General features: G+C 34.6%; 1 protein-coding gene and 1 long non-coding RNA gene across 3 annotated transcripts; both read right to left on the bottom strand.

Moving 5' to 3' along the window:
• Positions 1-11277: 11277 nt before the first annotated feature.
• On the bottom strand, positions 11278-12377 carry LOC139901668 (F-box/FBD/LRR-repeat protein At2g04230-like). The gene is made up of 2 exons (XM_071884353.1): positions 11871-12377; positions 11278-11553 (listed from the first exon to the last, which is right to left on the bottom strand). Exons 1-2 carry the CDS (start codon positions 12375-12377, stop codon positions 11278-11280), a joined length of 783 nt encoding a protein of 260 aa, XP_071740454.1.
• A 2787-nt stretch (positions 12378-15164) lies between these two features.
• LOC139898113 (uncharacterized) lies at positions 15165-19367 on the bottom strand. Of its 2 annotated transcripts, none has more exons than XR_011776882.1 (3): positions 19232-19367; positions 15898-16045; positions 15165-15594 (listed from the first exon to the last, which is right to left on the bottom strand). It is a non-coding gene; the product is annotated as an uncharacterized lncRNA (long non-coding RNA). The 2 variants fall into 2 exon arrangements; XR_011776883.1 differs by lacking the exon at positions 19232-19367 and adding an exon at positions 18849-18918.
• Between the last annotated feature and the right edge of the window lie 532 nt (positions 19368-19899).

The raw sequence follows: 19899 nt of genomic DNA, 5'->3' as shown, positions 1-19899 counted from the left end.
ATGAGAATCATGCTAACGTTGTTAGAATGCCTAAGACCGAAGAAGAAACTGAAAGTGAGAAACAAGAGAGAGAGAAAGCTGATTGTGTTGGTACTGCGAATGAATGCATGTGTTACATCTGCAAGATGGAAGCAAGAATTGAGCGAACTTATGCAATGATCATATATGTTAGAAGAGGTGTTCTTAACAATAGAGTGTATGAGAAGTTCAAATACACAATGCACAATGATGGCGATGTATGGACTGATTACAGTAGTTTGTCTTCATCAGATGGCGAAACTATTGTGGTAGATGATGTCAAGACTTCAGTTGAGTTGAGTAATTCCGACTGTTCCTGTTCTAGTTCAGAATCTGAACCTGAATCAGAGACTGAAGAAAAGGAATATGCGTTCATGGCAAACACATTAAGTGACTCTAAGGTACAAACTGAATTTCCTTTGGTATGTAATGATTGTGCTGATCATAAGTTAGAAATTGCTAAACTTGAATCCATAGTTTCTAAACTGAATGATATCCCCTTAGGATGTATTTATTGTCCTGAAGTAAAACAGGAACTTAGGATTGTTAAAGCAGCTTATCTTGAGGTAAAAGGCCTATACGAGACTAATTTAATTCAGTTTAACAATAAAAGGGAATTCAGGGAGACAATCAAAACTCTAGAAAATCAAGTTCATGATTTATGAGCTACAATTTTAGGTGACCAAAAGGCCATAATGATGTACTTAAATCAACTTGAATGTGCTAAGAGAGAAAAGGAAGAGTTTAAGATTAAGTATGAGTCAGAAAAGGCTAGAAATGACACTTGACAGCTAATGTCATATGTCATTGACTATACTGTCTATAACAAGAATGATGGTAAAAAGGGTTTAGGTTATAAAGAGTGTCCTCCTCCTCTTAGGAATGAGTACATTAATAAACCTTCTGATTCTTGCCCTAGTGAAATCCTAAGTGTTAAGCCTATAGAGAATGAAAAATTAGATAGCACTAAGCCGGTTGTTGAAGACTTAGCGGAGGACAGTAAATCTGATTCAGAGTATGAAAAAGTTTCTGAGTTTGTAACACCAAAATCCAAACCAATCATTATCCTGAAAAATCCATTGAATGCTAGTAAGGCTAGTGAAAGCAGACAACCCACACCTAGAAAACAAGTAAACACTAGGAACTCTAATGGAAAGAAAATATTTCAGACACCTGTTAAGTATCAGCAGGGACTTAACCTAGATAAAGAATATGTTCTTACACAAGCACCTGAAGAACTATTTAATAAAAGGAGCCCCTAATACTAACAATGTGCCTAAATATGTGCATCCTAAGCGTCGACCAGGCTTGAAACATCATGTTGAGAAGCCTATGTCACCCAAGAAACAGTCTTTGCCCAATAAGAATCTGAGTTCAAAAGCACGTACTCAAGAAACTCAAAACTGTAATAAATGTGGAAAAAAGGGTCATTGTGCTGTTAACTGTCAACAGGGTTGGAAAACACCAAACAGAAAATCTGACACTGAAACGAAAACTACACACTATGCTTCTAGCTCCAGTTCCATAGGTACTTCCAGTAATAGTTCAAAAGGTTTTTATAGATCAAAGTCAAATTCTATTGCTAATTCATCCACAAGGGTACAGTCAAGTGTGAATAAAAAGTTTCAAACGAATGACTATTATAAGAAATCTGTTGGTAAACGTACCATTTGGAAGCCTAAAACCGAGACAAAGGTTGTTGACAAGTCTAATGATCCATCAGGATCAAAGGGTCAATGGATGGATGTGCAAGTTATTGGTATCGATGGGAAACCCACTGCCATTCGGGCATGGGTGTCCATCTCAAACTAACTTCTTTTCTTGTTGTGCAGGTCGCCTACGATCCGAGTAGAAATACCTGGATTGTTGATAGTGGGGCGTCCCAGCACATGACAGGAAACATGTCCTTACTTTCTAATGTCAAGTCAGTAAATGGAGGATCTGTTTCTTTTGCAGGAGATGAAGGAGGTTTTATTACAGCTCAGGGTGTGATTTCTAATGCTAATGTTAGTTTTGATAAAGTGAATTTTGTGAAGCAGATGTCAAATAATCTGTTGTCAGTTTCGCAAGTAGCAGATAAAAAGCATAAGGTTGCTTTTGATGATCAAAGATGCTACATTTTGAAGAAAGAGTACGTAATACCGGAAGAGATGATTCTTATGACAGCTCCCAGAAATAAATATTTGTATATTTTGGATATGTCAACAGCCCATGGTAAAGCTTCAACAGGTCATCAAGCTTTCATATCCAAAGCTACAGAACAAGAATCAATTTCATGGCACAAGCGTATGGGTCATTTGAGCTTGAGAAAGATGAACAATCTTGTTCGTAATAATCTGATTGAGGGAGTAAATGTTAAGAGTTTTCAAATTCCTGAAGGATGTCTTCCGTGTAAGAAAGGCAAACAGACTAAAAAGTCACATGCTACAAAGAAACATCATTCAATTGTTGTTCCTCTAGAGTTGTTACATATGGATCTTTTTGGTCCGATTAATCGGACAAGCATCTCTGGAGATTCATATTATTTGGTAGTGACTGATGAATACTCACGATACTCTTGGGTAGTGATGTTAAAGAAGAAGTCTGACACGTTTGAAAATATAAAGTTGTTGTTTTTGAAGCTGGAATCTTTGTACAAGTTAAAGGTTAGGAAGACTCGAACAGATAATGGTACTGAATTCAAGAATCAGCAGATGGAGAGTTTCTGCAACGAGAAAGGCATTCAACAACAGTTCAGTCCAGCTTATACTCCGCAATCAAATGGTGTTGCTGAAAGACGTAACAGAACGTTAATTGAAACTGCGAGAACTATGTTAGCCGACTCAAGTTTACCGATTAACTTCTGGAGTGAAGCTGTGGCTACAGCATGTAATACAATGAACCGATTGTTAGTAGTCAAGAGACATGGAAAGACTTGCTATGAATTGCTATATAAAAGGAAGCCTAACATTAAACATTTCGAACCCTTTGGTGCACCGTGTTCAATCATGATACGAGACACTGGAGGAAAATTTAATCCTAAGGTTGTTCCTGGTATATTTCTTGGTTATGGGAATCTAAACAAAAGAGTTTTCAACACTGTATCTAAACATGTTGAAGAACATTTCGAAGTAGATGTTCAAAGAAATGTTGCTATTCCTGCTGGGAAAGGTTTTTCATGGCAGTTTGATTATGAAGATTTGTTTGATTCTTTTGGTCTTCCGTCTGTTGCTACTGATGATGAAGTTATTGCAAAATTGCTGAATGAAATGCAGACGTCTCCATCACAAATGGTTCCGCAATCACAAACGGCACCACAACATCACACCGTGCCGCAACAACAACTTGTTCAAGATGATGAAGAATCAGGTGATTATCAAGATGATCCATCTTATGATGGATCTGATTCTGAAGAGGAGTCACAACCTATAGATAGTGGCGAAAGTGTTCATAATCTGCCACAAATTGTAGAAGTTCGGGAAGAACAACCAGAACCTGAAGGTGTTCGTAGATCATCACGAATAGTTGTCCTACCTCGACACTTAGATGATTTTATTGTTGATTCGAAAGGAGTTTCCGGAGCACCATCAAATGATGCCTCAACGTCTGAAAATCAGAAAGCTTCAACTGAAAATGTTATGCAAGCTTTCTATTCTTCACTAAATAGGTCAGGCAAACTCTTCTTACATGCATATTCATGCTTTGTGTGTCAAATTGAACCAAATTCTATTGAGGAAGCTCTTCTTTATGATGATTGGGTAAATGCCATGCAAGAAGAGCTTTTGCAATTCAAGCATTTAGGAGTATGGAAACTGGTGACTCCGCCTCATGGTTGCAAACCTTATGGGCTTCGATGGGTATGGAAGAATAAAAAAGACGAGCAAGGTATTGTAATTCGAAATAAAGCTAGACTGGTTGTGAAGGGATATCAACAGATTCCTGATATAGATTATGATGAAGTATTTGCACCAGTGGCTAGACTTGAGGCAATTAGCATATTTTTGGCATTCGCATCTTTTAAAGGCTTCAAGGTCTATCAAATGGATGTCAAAAGCGCCTTTTTGTACGGGACTCTCAATGAGACCGCGTTTGTTAAGCAACCACCGGGTTTTACAGATCCACATTCTCCAGAAAAGGTATATCGTCTAGAAAAAGCACTGTATGGGCTTCATCAAGCTCCAAGAGCGTGGTATGGTACGTTGTCCAACTATATGATTGATAATGGTTTCAGAAGAGGTGTCATCGATCAGACACTTTTCATCAAAGAAAAGGGCAAGCATATTATGCTAGTACAGGTGTACGTGGATGATATTATCTTTGGATCTACAGATAAGATGATGGTGGATGATTTTAAGGAGGTAATGCAGAAACGGTTCAAGATGAGTTCAATGGGAACTATCAAATTCTTCCTTGGTATTCAGGTTGTACAAACAAATCAGGGTATCTTTTTACATCAGACAAAATATGTATCAGATATTCTGAAAAGATTCAAAATGGAAGATGTACGTCCTACAAGGACGCCGCTATTGGTGAATCACGGGATTACACCGGATAAGGAAGGTAATAAGGTTGATCAAACCTTATATAGAGCCATTATTGGTTCGTAGATGTATCTAACAGCGTCTCGCCCTGATATCATGTTCGCAGTTTGTTTATGTGCTCGCTATCAAGCAAATCCGAATGTACATCATTTGCTTGTGGTGAAAAAGATTATGCGTTTTTTAAAGCAAACTCCGAATTTGGGCCTATGGTATCCCTGTGATAATGATATTGTACTGACGGCTTATAGTGATTCCGACTATGGTGGATGCAAGAAAGATTTTAATTTAACATCAGGAGGTTGTCAATTCCTTGGAATCAGACTAGTTACATGGCAGTGCAAGAAGCAGACAGCAGTGGCCTTGTCCACTTGTGAAGCTGAATACATTGCTGCAGCAAGCTGTGCATCTCAGGTTGTGTGGATACAACAGCAGCTTCGTGACTATGGTTTGAATATTTCTAACACTCCTATTTTTGTTGATAATTCTGCTGCCATAGCTGTTACGAAAAATCTTGTGAATCATTCTAAGACCAAACACATAGGGATTAAATACCATTTTATTCGAGACTGTTATGAGAAAAGGCTAATTGATGTTGTCCAAATTGGCACAACTACGCAAAGGGCTGATCTTTTCACAAAAGCTTTTGATAAACCACGTTTTGATTTCTTGTTAACTGAGTTAAGTGTCAAAATATTGTCAGATGTCGTTCCTGACGAAGAGACCAAAGAGTAACTTCATTTTATGTGTTCTGCATGCATAGCTGTATATACCGTGTGGTTATATTTCTTTTCTTTCTGATTGTTTCTGTGTGTTTAAAATCCAAAAACCAAAAAGATTTTAGATTTTTAGTATTTTAGGGGGAGTAATGAATGCAACATCAGATATTCAGAAAATAAAAAAACGAGTTTGATCTAAATAAAAATGGGATACGGACTTAATCATAGAATGAGATGATCATAATCACAATCATGTAAATATCTTGATAAGGAACTCATGGAAAGGTTTACAGCGGTTGAGGGTAGTCACTTAATTACCACAGGTGCATACTTTAAAAGAAAATTGTTGAGGAAATCAACAAAAGGTGAGGGTATCCCCTATCATGACGTATAATCTAGAAACACATGATGTAGAATATCCCCAAGCAAATTCCAAATTGCTGCACCATTGAGTCTCACGACTAATTGGGATATTCAAGCGATCAATAAGCGTTGAAAATGTTCTGATTGACTGTGCATACTGACTTCTATCAAACTTTAATTCTTGAATCGTACCTAAACTCCAAAATAGTAAGTTTATCTCAATGAGAGTGTCTTTCCTGTGAACGGGTTGAAAAGTGTGGTTCTATATTACAGACAGTCCATGAATGAATGATTTAAGTTAATTGTTACACAAATGAAGAAAAGAGATCTTCATCGCAAGGAAGTCAATTCGAGAACTAAATCAAAGTCAAGACAGCAATGTGTTGTAAATAAAAAAAAAATAATAAATTATGGCACATTGCATATCAAGTTATTATATCATGAAAACAGAAGTGAAATCATGGAAGATGAAAATATCAAGGTCAAGATAATGATGAAATCGAGAAGAGAAGTCTTTGTAAGAATACTAATGAGTGTGAAGATTACCAAGAAGAACTTAAATCATTCATACTTCAACAAAACCATTCTATTGGACATATTATCATTGTCTGTGATATGGGATTGTGCCCATTAAGGCCTAGACAGCAAAAGATGTTTTCAGAGGGATATTCTGAATACTCACTTATTAAGAAAGCTACGTCATTCATTCCGTTTCCTCCAATAACTTTAATAATAAAGAAGGAATGAGATTGATAGCAGTTGGTTACATAAAAGATTGCACGATTGACAGAATATTAAATATACTATGAGATCCATCAGAATCATATGAGTTGAAAAGTATACGTTACGATAGAAGCTAATGGCTGACAGGGATATTCCAAAATTACTATGAGAACCTTCCTGTTCAATTAGACCTAACGTATGTGTTTGTGGTAACGGAAAGCGTCAATAGACTTGTGCTCAATTTACTACCTAAAAAATCGTGCAATCTCACATTGATAACCGAGTCTGTGATTGAATCTAACATAGCAATATGTTAAAGTAATTAATTAACTTGGTCATCAAAATGTCTAAGAGGAAAGTCTGTAAAAGGTTAATGAAAATATATACCATGTTAAGATCAATTTCTCCGTTATTGTTTGCTTTTACTTGTGAAATTTTGTGTACATATTGTTGTCCAAATGTTGATTGAACATGTAAACTTTTTGATAATTTAGCTTCCTTAGGTTTATAACTTACAGAAACTGCTTCCTGTAAATAACATGTTTTATACCATACTATCTTGGATCTTTCTTAACATTGATCATTGACTTTCTGACATGAATTGTACTTCATGTGCATTTTTATTGTGATAAGTTTTAAAATCCTAAAAACTACAAAAAGATTTTTCAGTGTGTTTATATTTATTTTGAAAAATACAAAAAGATTTTATTTGTTTGCTTATGTGAATATGTGTATATTTCCTTGAAGTTAAAAATTGTGTCTCGACGTCAAAAAGAAACAAACTACACATCTTAAATCATAAACTTGTTAAAGTCTTCAAAACGAAAATATTTTACGTGTAAAATCAGCCAGTGGATGTGAATAGAGGGAATTATCGGGGTTTCTGTATCGAAAAATAATTTTTTAATTAGGAGGAGACAGTCGACCGATTTGGAATATAAGTCGGTCGACATTTAATAAAAATCGACCGACTTACTGGGTTGTTACATATGTCGGTCGTTTGTCACGTATGTCGACTGATTGTCACATATGTCGGCCGACATAATACCTAAGCCGACCGATTGTCTAGCTGAGTATAAAAAGGCCTCAGACGGCCGATGTTCTGTATTTCGTGCGATTGTATTGTTTTACCAAAAATTCGAACTTTGCAAGGAGGAGTTTTTGATCGTGTTTTTCGTATACAACTTTATCTCATGATTCCAGCGCCGTAATCCAATCGAGGTAATTCATTCTAAATCGAAAGTTATAGAAGTTTCCTGTTTTCTTTTCTTTTTGATTCAATTTGTATTATTTTGGACCTGTAATTGATAATTGTTGAGTAGATACTGTATATCGGCCTCCTCTGTACTTGTATTAGTCATTGATTGAACCAAAAACACCTTAAAATCGATGAATTTGAGTTTGGGTCTGTGTTTTTGCTTTGTTACACAATCGGCCGATTGACTTCCTAAGTCGACCGATTTATCTTATGTCGGGCGACTTTCTAAGTCGATTGATTTATGTTTATGACGGTCGACTGTCCTTGAAAATCGACCGACTTATATTGTATGTCGACTGACTGTTGTTCCTTGTATTTTTCCCTTATGTTTTTCGATCTAACGCTTTTCGATTATTGTATATATGTTTGTATAGCAGACTCAATGGCTCAACAGGGTAGTCCAGTGAACGAAGATGTACATGAGGAAGAGGTGATTCTGTCCAAGAATCTTCCGGGCTTGACGGCAAGCGAAAACGCCAATCTAGAGGCATGTCTAAACGAGGAAGGACCTAAAGCAAAGGAAGGCTTCGTTGATATTATCATGCTCTTGAAAAGGTCCAGGATTTATACTGCAATCACCCTAGAATGCAAGGCATACTACTCGCACCAACAAGAATTCTGGAACAATGCTTCTATTGTCACTGAACAAGGAAGGAAGGTGATACGAAGCAGCGTTGGTGGTACAATTGTGAAGATCTCGGCACAGACAGTTCGTGAAGACTTAGGTTTTTCAGATAATGATTCTATGCCAGTCACACTGAATAGAACTAAGGTCCGAAGGTGTCTAGTAAGATGTGGATACTCTGGTGATCCGATGAAAGGTGCTGTTAAGAGAACTCGATTCTGTCATCAATACAAATACCTAACTTTGGTGTTGTTGAGATGCATGAGTCCAATGGTAGGCGGTTTTGATGAGCTGAACGAGACTTATAGCTCGATGTTTGCAGCTCTAGTTCTTCATGCGGATTTCAATTTCTCCGAAGTGATTTTCAGAAGCATGTTGGTGAACGTGAAAAAGAAAAGCCACTTAATGTTTCCTAGGTTCTTGCAGGTGATGATTGAAAAATAAGTGCAAGGATTGAATAAGGTTTGGGAGGATGAGATTAAGTTGAATCATCTGAACGACTTGACTTTCAATCGGGTCAAGAAAAAGAGAGGTCCGGATGAACCATTCAAGAGATTGGTTGGCCACCTCGCAAATGAAAACTATGTATGTCCACCAGGTGCTGCATGTCGTCATGAGAACAGTACGTCTGGTAATGAAGATGATATCGTCACAGTTGGTGAAGACGATCAAGAGGTTAATCAGCCACCGCCAGTTGTTACAACTGAACAGATACTGGTTGATGAAGACGATGAAGGAGATGACTTTGACCCTGATCAATTCGAGCTGAGAAAGCGAAAACAATCTGAGGGTCCTTCAGTTACGACAAAGCCAAAGCAGAGGCGAATAAGATTCATTAAGAGGGCAAAAAGGACTGAGTCGTCTTCAGCTACTGAACAGCGACAATCACAGCAATCACAACCACAACGACAACCTTCAGCTGCTGCTACTCAAGAAACTCGTGCTGAAACTGATACAAGAGTTCATGCTGCTGCATCCATGACTGTTATTACACAAGATGCTGCGGTTTCTATATTAAGCGTGAAGGTTGTAAATATGGCTTCTGAATTTGAAAAGTTTAAATAAAAAGCTGATGAACGAGAGAGCAGAAAGGATGCTGAGATTGCCAAACTGACCAAGCAGGTTGAAGATCAACAGGTTGAAATGAAGAAGTTACAAACTAAGTTTGATGCTCAGAATTTGCTGATTGTAAAGGCCGAGACTGCAGTGAACAAGGCACTGTCGAAGGTGCTTGAGTGGGAAAATAATTTCGATATTGAGGCTGTTGATCTCGAGGAGGATATAGACTTAGGTAATTTTAACGATCAAGGCGAGGATGAGCTAGGTTTGGATCTTGCTAAAGGCACAAGCGAGAACCCACTGTCAGTAATTCCTCTAAATATTGATTATTCTTTACGTGATTTTTTGGCAAAGCAGGATCGTCTGAATCACTCCGTTGTATTTGATGATTTAGAAGAAGGGGAGATCCCGCCGGATCTAAGCGCTGAGGAGCAGGCCGAGCTAGTGCGTCAAGAGCAACAAGCAAGCACTTCAGCTGACGCAACTGCTAGCTCATCTTTTGAGAATCGTTACGATTCTAGTGATGATTTTGAGGAAATTGTCGTAAGAAATGAAAACGACAACGATTTTGATGAAGTAATTATTGAAGATGAACCAATAGGTAATTTTCCGGAGTACGAATGTAATAACGATAAAATCTACCTACGTTTCAAGACTACTTCAAAATGAATGAAGAGCTTCTAAACCGTAAATGCGAAGAAAAAGAAAAGACCGAAGATTTGCCTCCAGGGTTTTACCGGTCAAAATAAATAAAGAAAAGATAGAAGTTCTAGAAGCTGAGTGGAAGATTCTGTTGAGGATCAGAAAATATTGTGAGAAGCCAGCGCCGGAACCTGAATGGATGAATTACATTAATACACCGACGAATCTTTTGGCTAAAGGAAAAATCATTGCATGGGCCTACATCAAAGAGTTGAATATATACGCAATAAAGAAGGAGTACGGAGTGGATTACATCAAACATGGATACGAGTTCACGTCTCTACCGTACTTTGAATTTATGCAGGTGGCTAGGCTCAAGATGTTATATAGGGATTATGACGGAATTCCTAATATTGTCTGCAAGAAGATAAGACGATCGTACTTGTCAAAGAACTTTGAGGGATTCAGTCCTCAATTTCCCACGATCACTTATCGAACAAACAAGAAAACGGGCGAACGGAGAAAGATTGTTAAATACAAGCCAGTAAATTATATGAGAAAGGTTCCTGTGATGAAAAAGCCGCAGAACTTTAGCCCACGTTTTCACTGGTGGTACTACGATGAACGCTTAGAAGAAGCAGTCATCGTTTTGGACAAATTGAAGGAAGATGAGGCCGACTCGATACGGGTTTTAGATCCCGTTTGGTTGAGAAATTGCTGTGAAGCTGACATCTTCACATTGTACTACAATCGGATGCTGTACAGGCCAGAAAATAGAGTTCAAGCACAACAGTACATTCGTGTTGCAAAGGTTTTCTATTTGAACAATATGGTTACAGATCCGTACAGAGATTGAAGCAGATCGAAGACTTATGAGGAACTAGGTCTTCGGGGGAGTTTGTTAGTGCATATTTTGTAATCCCTAGTTCCATGAACTTTAACGTTTTATTTGATCATGTTGTAACCTGCAATATTGTTAAACGTTGATTGTCGAGTTGTTATTTTATATTTGTAAACGTTTAAATGTAATCTGTAATATTACTCGACAGTCGGCCGACTGACATAGTCAGTCGACCGACTGTCAACCACAGTCGACCAACATAGGGACTGAGGTATTTAAGCTAAGTTAATCTCCACTAATTTGGTTAATCACTCTGCATATTTTCACACACACAAACAGTTTCAGGTCGGGTCTCTCTCAATCTTCATGTCCAAATACCACAGAATGTCAGTCTAGGCTTCGTGTTTATCAAGATCTAATCTTGGTTTGACTTGTACGAACCCGAAAACCCATAGATATTCGTTTAAGCTCGTTCTAGTGTTATTCCGCCTCTAGATCGTGTTAGATTGATTCTAAGATCCTCTCCCAGCGTCTACAGTGGCCAAGTTGATTTTAAGCTCAATATGCTTTGGAGCAACGACTGGAAACGAGAGAGTAGTAGGTATGTTATAACTCTCATAATAAAAATAAAATAACGCGAGAGCATCAACTTGTATGTCATTAGGCATGTTACTATTAGCATATAGAGTCAGCCTTTTGAGAGTATTGCTGGCGATAACAAAGCTAGTGATGTTCAAGGTCCGGTACACAAATTCAACATTCAACTCCTCTAGAAAAATAAATTTCGACTTGATCATTTTGAAAAAATCATCAATAGAGTCTTTTACCAAGCTATGTATATGTAGATGTGTCACGCTTACTATTTGGTCCATGTTGAACGGTACATGCTTCACCAAAGGCCATTTCCTCGCAGGTTGCCAGTAATTAAAAAAAAAACAAGACTTGGGACATTATCGATTTCCAAAAAACAATATTGTTTCAGCGACGATATCTCCAATTCCATGAGACAAGAAAGATTTTTAACCCTAAGGGTCTTAAAGCCTTCGCAAAAACGGATTTGAATCTTCTCAAGCAAGGTACAAGTAAAAACTAAGCTATCAAATACCTCTTCACTTATATTTACTTGATGCAACACGAGTACTCGGAGGGACACACAATTTATCATGTTGTTGTTGCTACTGAACATCCCATGGCGTCTGTGTTCGATGTTATCTGAACAATTATGAGCTTCATTAATTACATTGATCCCGGTGAGGTTTTTACCAGAGAATATCGAATCTGGCAATGTGAACGAATCCCTAATGATATCGAAACTAAGGGAAAGCTCCTTGAGACAACTTGTAGAAGCTACTTGCCGAATCCAACGTGTTAGGGGAGCCGTATCATGCTTCCTAACTTCGAACCAAATATCTAAAGTTTGTATTGGTAAGTTGAGACGGTGATATCTTTCAAGAGTATTGTCGATCAGCCTGTCTTTATGAAACCTGAGATGTGGGATTGTATACCAAGCATGTAGCCATGACTTAGACAATATGCACGTCCCACCAGCGTTTTTCTCAGACATACACGATTGTATTCGGTGAATCAGCTCTACAGGTAATTCGGATTCCATCTCCTACACAAATGAAGAAAACTAGTAAATGAATACTAATCAAAATAACCGAACAATTTTTTGTTTTTTTTTTTTTTGCCAATATATATATATATATATATATATATATATATATATATATATATATATATATATATATATATATATATATATATATATATATATATATATATATATATATATATATGGGCAGGATCAATGGGGAACTAACCAATCGGGGGTAAGCAAATTTTTATTTTTTTCGTTTTTTTGGAATTTTTTTTCCCGGCATCAAGATCATACGAAAATATGAATATTTAGAAGAGACACTTCGTGATGAATGTTATTATTTAGGCGGGAAAACGATCGACAAAAATAACATTCAAGATAATATTGTTCGTGAAGAATATGAACATTTTTTTTCCATGTTTTGTGAAGTAAAATTTAGCTCGATTTAGAGTTTAGGGTTTAGAGTTTAGGGTTTGGTGTTTTGGGTTTATTCCATAAACCCAAAACACCAAACCCTAAACCCTAAACCCTAAACTCTAAACCGTTCGTGTTAAAAACTCAATCTAAATCCTAAATCTAAACCCTAAATCTAAACCCTAAACCCTAAATTTCTAAACCCTAATATCTAAACCCTATAAACCCTAATATCTAAACCCCAATAGCTAAAACCTCAACATACGCTCGAAAAACACGATAATTGTTATATATTACTTCTTCGAGCGTTTTCCCGCCAAAATAAAAACATTTATCACAAAGTGTTTCTACTAAATGTTCATATTTTCATCTCATCTATAATGTTCGTGAACAAAGTTTTTTCAAAAAACGAAAAAAAAAGTTTTTTGCTTCCCCCCGCTTCCCCCCGATTGGTTACTTCCCCCCCTCTCTCTCTCTCTCTCTCTCTCTCTATATATATATATATATATATATATATATATATATATATATATATATATATATATATATATATATATATATATATATATATATATACATATAATATAGCGCGTGCCAATATTCTTATGTGTCGTCCTCTTATTAAATTTTGCCACATGTCAATTTCGTATTTAATGTTGCCACATGTTATTTTCTCTATAATTCCTAATTTTTAGGCCTGTTGATATATTCTCACAAATAAAATATTAACCTTTTAGGAAATTTTAAAAAATTATTAGACACGTAGATTAGAAGTAATCGAATTTTAAATTCAATGATATAATTGGAATTGATTACATTCAAAAATCCATCCCTTTAGTTTAGGTTTTTACATGTGATATTTGTAGAAGTCTGACCAATTTTTATATATAACCTACGGAGTAATAATGATTAACAAAGGGTTAATAACAACTTTTTATATTCAATTGGCTTAATCAATGTATCTACGGCTATTAATGTTTAACAAAGGGTTGAACTAAAATTGATAAGTAATTTTTAATATCCTTGTACGAAGCACAACTTATTATGAGTTGATACCAATAATGTTTATTATGTATATTTGTTTATGTTTATGTTGATACTAATAAAGTTTATGTTTATATACTCTCTGTACAACTTTCATTCAACAGACGAGATCATAAATCATTATTAGAATTGATACACCTTTTAAAAATATGAAAATAAGATTATTATAAAATATTTGAGCCAACGAAGCATTGCTTCAACGGCATCTCTTTTATCTTGTGTGTTGGGGCTAAGGGTTAGGTCATGGGTTCGAGCATCGCTCTGTCCATCCTATTAATTAATCTGCCTGAAATATGGATAATATTGACCCCAGGGGATTTTCTCCCGAATCCATTCAGGATTTAAACCCGGTACGCCTGCCCCTCTGGATGGTTAAAGGATCGGGTTCCTGTAATGCGATTCAGGTTTCCTCCCGAACGCGTGTGCAAATGATGAATGTCGTTGAAAGAAAATGATACACTGATGCAAAGCTTATCGTTAAAAAAATTAAATATTTGACATTAGCAAAAACGTATATTTAAAACTTTCATTCAACAGGCGGGCTCATAAAACACTATTAGAATTAAAAAAACTTTTTAAAAACATGAAAATAATACTTACTATCAATATAAATTTGACATTAACATTTACGTATATTTACAACTTTCATCAACGGACGGGTTTGTAAAACACTATCAGAAAAACTTTTTAATAAACACAAAAATAATATATTATTAATATATTATACGATAGCGAAAATGTATATTTACAACATACATTCAAATAAGGAGCTCATAAAACATTATCAGAATTTTAAATTTTTAACGAAATACGAAAATAATCTATTATTATATTATATACTTTCTCCATTTCAAAAAAACAGTCTGCTTTAATTTTTTGTTGAATTTAATATATAATAATAAATTATCTAATTTGCTTTTCATTTAATTTAATTATAAGAAATAACTAATAATTACTTGTTTTATTAAAGTTAAATTTCTAAACTTGAAAGGTTCATAATGCCATAATGGGAACTTCATTGATATTGAATGGTTATTTAAAACTAGAATGTGGTCCGGTGCGCGCTTCGCTCCGCGTTTTATTGCCTAGGTTACATTCATGGATTAATACATATAGTTTACACACATAGAGCATTACATTTATCATCTCATACATGTACATTTATCAACACACTTCTTAGAGAACTATAAACAAACAAATACATATAGTCAACCCTATATAATTTAATTTTTAGACATGAATATCATTTTGAAAAATATCATAACAAACCTCATACCAAACAAAAAAATAAAAACAGCCACCATCAAACGATGAATGTGCAAAAAAAATAACGACAAAGAAAGACTAAGAAAACAACGCAAAAAATAAAATTATAACATACTCTTAACAGCAATCGAAACCCGTACAATCAATCGCCTGGATATGATGGTAGATATGCCTGCATATTCTGTTTTGCCTACTCCTTAATCCAATCAACCCTATATGGTACCTCGCTCTTTGATGCAAAATTATCAAGTATTGTTGTTGAGTCCTAGTTGATACTTATCTTTTAACTTCCTGGTAGTACCAGCCTTTTAGTAAGCAATCATCCGGTCATTACAACCATCGCATTAAAGTGTGCAAAAGACATTGTTGTTGGCCTATTACAATTGAAGGCAATTTATAGCTGTGTTATGAATAAGGAAAGCGAAGCTTGCATACCTATAGAGGCAATATACATGTGGATAACTTGTTCCATATACAAAAATTGATGACCCGCTTACTTTACCACCTATACATCAAAAAAACATTAAAAACTAAAGGGCATAAAAAATACAAAATGAAGCTGACCTACTATTTAATGCAAATAAAACATACATTGGCAATTAGTCAAGGATACAAATTAGTCAATGAAACAAATCATTTATGTAAAAATTTCCTGAGAGAAATACACATACATTAATCATCCAAGATTCTATTCTAGTTACAAATAGCAATAGTCAATATCGGTATATAATCAGCTACATGATTTTTTTTTTTCACAAAAAGCATAGGCAATATACAGAGAACTACACAGATTACTACAAAGACATACCTTTTGACAAAAGAGTAATTGGAGCCTCAGATTGTGACTCACAAAAAGCATTTTATTTGTAGAACTAACAAATAAACCTTGTTTTTTGAACCATGCTAAATCTTTCGCCAAACATTGTGCCCTGATATAGTATTCCTAAATTCACCATCTGCAATGAAAAACCCAAGAAAAGAATAGTTTGGACTTGTGACATGACAAAAAGGTTCCATATATCATTCTACACTACTATGTTATGCATTTTAACCCGTTCCTATAAAACGTTGCTATTGTATAACTGTTCATAATCTAGTATGTAAGTTGTTGCATGATTCGTTCCCAAGATACTGATTTCAGATTTAATTGCTGGAAAGCTTGCTAAATGAAACTTCAGAAAATATATTACCAATCATACAAACAATAACTTGAAACTAATCTTGTCATGCATACCCTCAATATGAGATTCATCTTTTGTTGCATAAAGAGGGAAACCAAACATATCGGCCTGTTCGCAGTCTTATACATCACCAGATTTATTAAAACTTTATAGATTTAACGTTAATATATTATAACTCCAGCTTAGAAATACTTGTACAAACATTATGGTAAGGGACTACATGGAAAGCATTAAACGTGGCAAAGTGGGCGGGTCAGACAGTTTGAGAAGGAAGTAAAAATGGGTCAGTTAGCTCATATACGGGTCTTTATTTCATAATATGTTTATAGATACATACATGGACATTTAAAAGTCACAAATGAAATCGAACATGAAGATCTACAGTAATACAGTGTGATGGCCCGGAAATTTCTGACCAAATTTGAACTTAATCTTTGTATGATTAACATTTCCGACACGATAAGCAAAGTCTGTAAAACTGAATCTCAAAATTTTTGAACTACTTTTATATATTTAAATACCTTTCGGTTGTTTTCGACGATTCGCGAACAATTATATGTAAATAGATACATATATACTATAACTTGAAAAGGTAACAATGTATTAATTGTTTGATACCGTACATTAAACTTATTGGTTTAAATATCTATTTGAATATATATGATAAGTTGAAATATTTATTATTAAAATTTATTTATAAATAACTTCCAATGTGTATTTAAAAACTGATTTATGTATATTAAAAAGATATATACATATATATAATTTCAAGTTATTTAGTAAACGATAGTAACATTCGTTTATTGATTCGATTGATATTTAGATAAGTTAACTAAAGCGTTTAAGATGAACCAGTAAAACACTAATTTGCTACAGTATTTTCAAATTGCTACAGTACCCAAAATGCTACAGTGTTTTTGAAAATCACTATTTGCTACAGTGAATTGCTACAGTAAAAATTGCCTATTGCTACAGTAACTTTGCTACAGTGAAACACTATTTCAAAATGTAAATGTATATATTATATATATATTAACAAATAGTGAGACGATGATTTATAAAAGTAAATGACCAAAACACTCAAATGTATAAGTTATACCTCGAGTGGTATAGTTTATGGATGATTTAAGACTATATTTTGACAAAGGTACGATTCACGAAATGTAAAGTACAAGTTTTCTCAGTATACGAAAGGACGTTCGAAAAACCGGAACCAGGACATAAGTCGAGTGACGACGTATGACTTATTGGAACGAAAATTACAAGTCAACTATGCACGTGAATTTAATATAATATATAATTAATTATATAAATTATATATATTATATATAAATATAATATTATGTCGACAAAGATAAAAACAAACGAACCAGGCTGGTGACAGTTGGCCATGCGATCGCATGGCCGTATGCCCATGAAACCATGCGATTGCATGGTGGGTGATGGTGGCTCAAATCTATAAATTCGCCCGATTTTGTTTCAGTTCTTCATTTTCTTTTATATTTATCTCTGTATTATTATTATTATTTATATTATTATTATTATTATTATTATTATTATTATTATTATTATTATTATTATTATTATTATTATTATTATTATTATTATTATTATTATTATTATTATATTATTATTAAGATTATTATTATTATTAATCTTAATATTTTTAGTAATATTATACATAAAATATTACGACGAGATTATGAGCGTGTCACTTTCAAAATGGTTTTCGAGCGGGATAGAGTTAAGAAAATTATGGGTTATTGCCAAGGAGGTTATGGGTAATGTTCGGGGGTATATTTATGAATCAAACATAGTGTTTATCATCTCCGTTGCATCTACGTACTTTCCTACAATATTGAATCTCAATATTGATACGTAAGCACTCATATTTTATCTTTTATATATTAATTGTGTATCCATGTCTAGTGCTCGAGTATATATATTTATACATGCTTGTATGCTAAATTTCGTCGTTAAACAGTTTATGATGAATCACGAATTAAATACATATATTACTGGTAAAAGGTATATGATATGCATGTTTTTGGAAAGCTGGCGAAAAATCAATGACTTTTCATTTAGATATCGAATAGTTTCAATGAACGGATTAAGAGATATGATCAACTGAATTATGATTGACGTTAATTGAAATTGCTTTTGAATCTGCAATTAAGTTTTAAATAACTTGTTTACAAGATTGATAAAATGGATTTTTAAATATTACCAGCCGAGTAAATGAAATCTTATATAAGGCACGTCTCATTTTGTTAAACTATTGTCAAAATTGACTTTTTGAAACGACTTTGGATAACTTTTGTATGTCGATCTCGAGCATTAGGATTGTGATACACTATGACCTGACCTAGCTTGATAGACATTTATTGACCAACATATATTCCCTAGGTTGAGATCTACGGTTATTTGGTAATCCGAGTTTCGATCACATTTTGGTGAACGACTTTATATGCTGCTAAGGTGAGTTTCATTGATCCCTTTTTAATTACTTTTGCAATATATATTTTTGGACTGAGAATACATGCAATTTATTTTAAACACAATGGATACAAATACATACTGAATTCTACACTGAGTTTGAACCGAAAATCCCTTAGCTTTGGTAACTAGTAACTACCAGTTATAAGAACTGGTGGGCGTGAGTAGTAGTATATGGATCCATAGGGCTTGACATCCCCGTCTGTTCCAGGTATAGAAACCCTAGCCTGAACTATAAATCAGACGTATGCTATTTGAGTTAATGTACGTTGGTTTGCGTGTATTGTACATGTTGGTTGCATGTACGTTAAAACAGGGGTACTTATTATAACGTTAAAGCTTAGTTACGAGGGTGCTCAATCTTGTAGAATATTTGATAAACGTTTCTGGATGAAACAACTGAAATCTTGTGATCTACTTTTATATACAGATTATGCGAAACACTAAAACTATGAAATCACCAACCTTTGTGTTGACATTTGTTAGCATGTTTATTCTCAGGTTTCCTAGAAGTCTTCCGCTGTTTGCTTATATGATAGACAAGCTATGTGCATGGAGTCTTACATGGCATATTTTTCAAGAAAACGTTGCATTCACCAAATCATCACCATGTATCTTATTTTGACTGCATTGTCAACGGAAGTACTGTTGTAAACTATTATTTACAGTGATTGTTTATATGTAGAAATCATCAGATGTCGAAAACCTTTGATTTAAATATTCATATTTGGTTTGCCTTTTCAAAAGAATGTAATGTTTATAAAACGTATCACATAGAGGTCAAATACCTTGCAATGAAATCGATGAATGACGTGTTCATCCATATGGATTTGGAGCGATCGTCACATACAGTTTGTGTAGAAGCTAAAAGTTATATAAAAACATTCAAAAACAGAACAAATAAATAGCCAATTAAAACTTTAAAACTTGATAAAACTCGTGAACATAATATCTATAATACAAATGTAAGAAGGAAAAACCAACATTTGAACCAATCCAAAAGGATCCTTACTTTCAAAGTAACCCACACTTCCGTTGAAGGGCTGTTTTTGGGACCAATCAATGATCCATCAACTAAGCAAAACTATCAGTATTCTCTGCACAAACTTGTAACATAAGTTATCCCATATAGT

Source organism: Rutidosis leptorrhynchoides, chromosome 3 (genome assembly GCF_046630445.1).
Source record: "Rutidosis leptorrhynchoides isolate AG116_Rl617_1_P2 chromosome 3, CSIRO_AGI_Rlap_v1, whole genome shotgun sequence".
In the NCBI taxonomy this organism is placed as follows: domain Eukaryota; kingdom Viridiplantae; phylum Streptophyta; class Magnoliopsida; order Asterales; family Asteraceae; genus Rutidosis; species Rutidosis leptorrhynchoides.
This window is presented reverse-complemented; position numbering and strand designations above follow the sequence as displayed.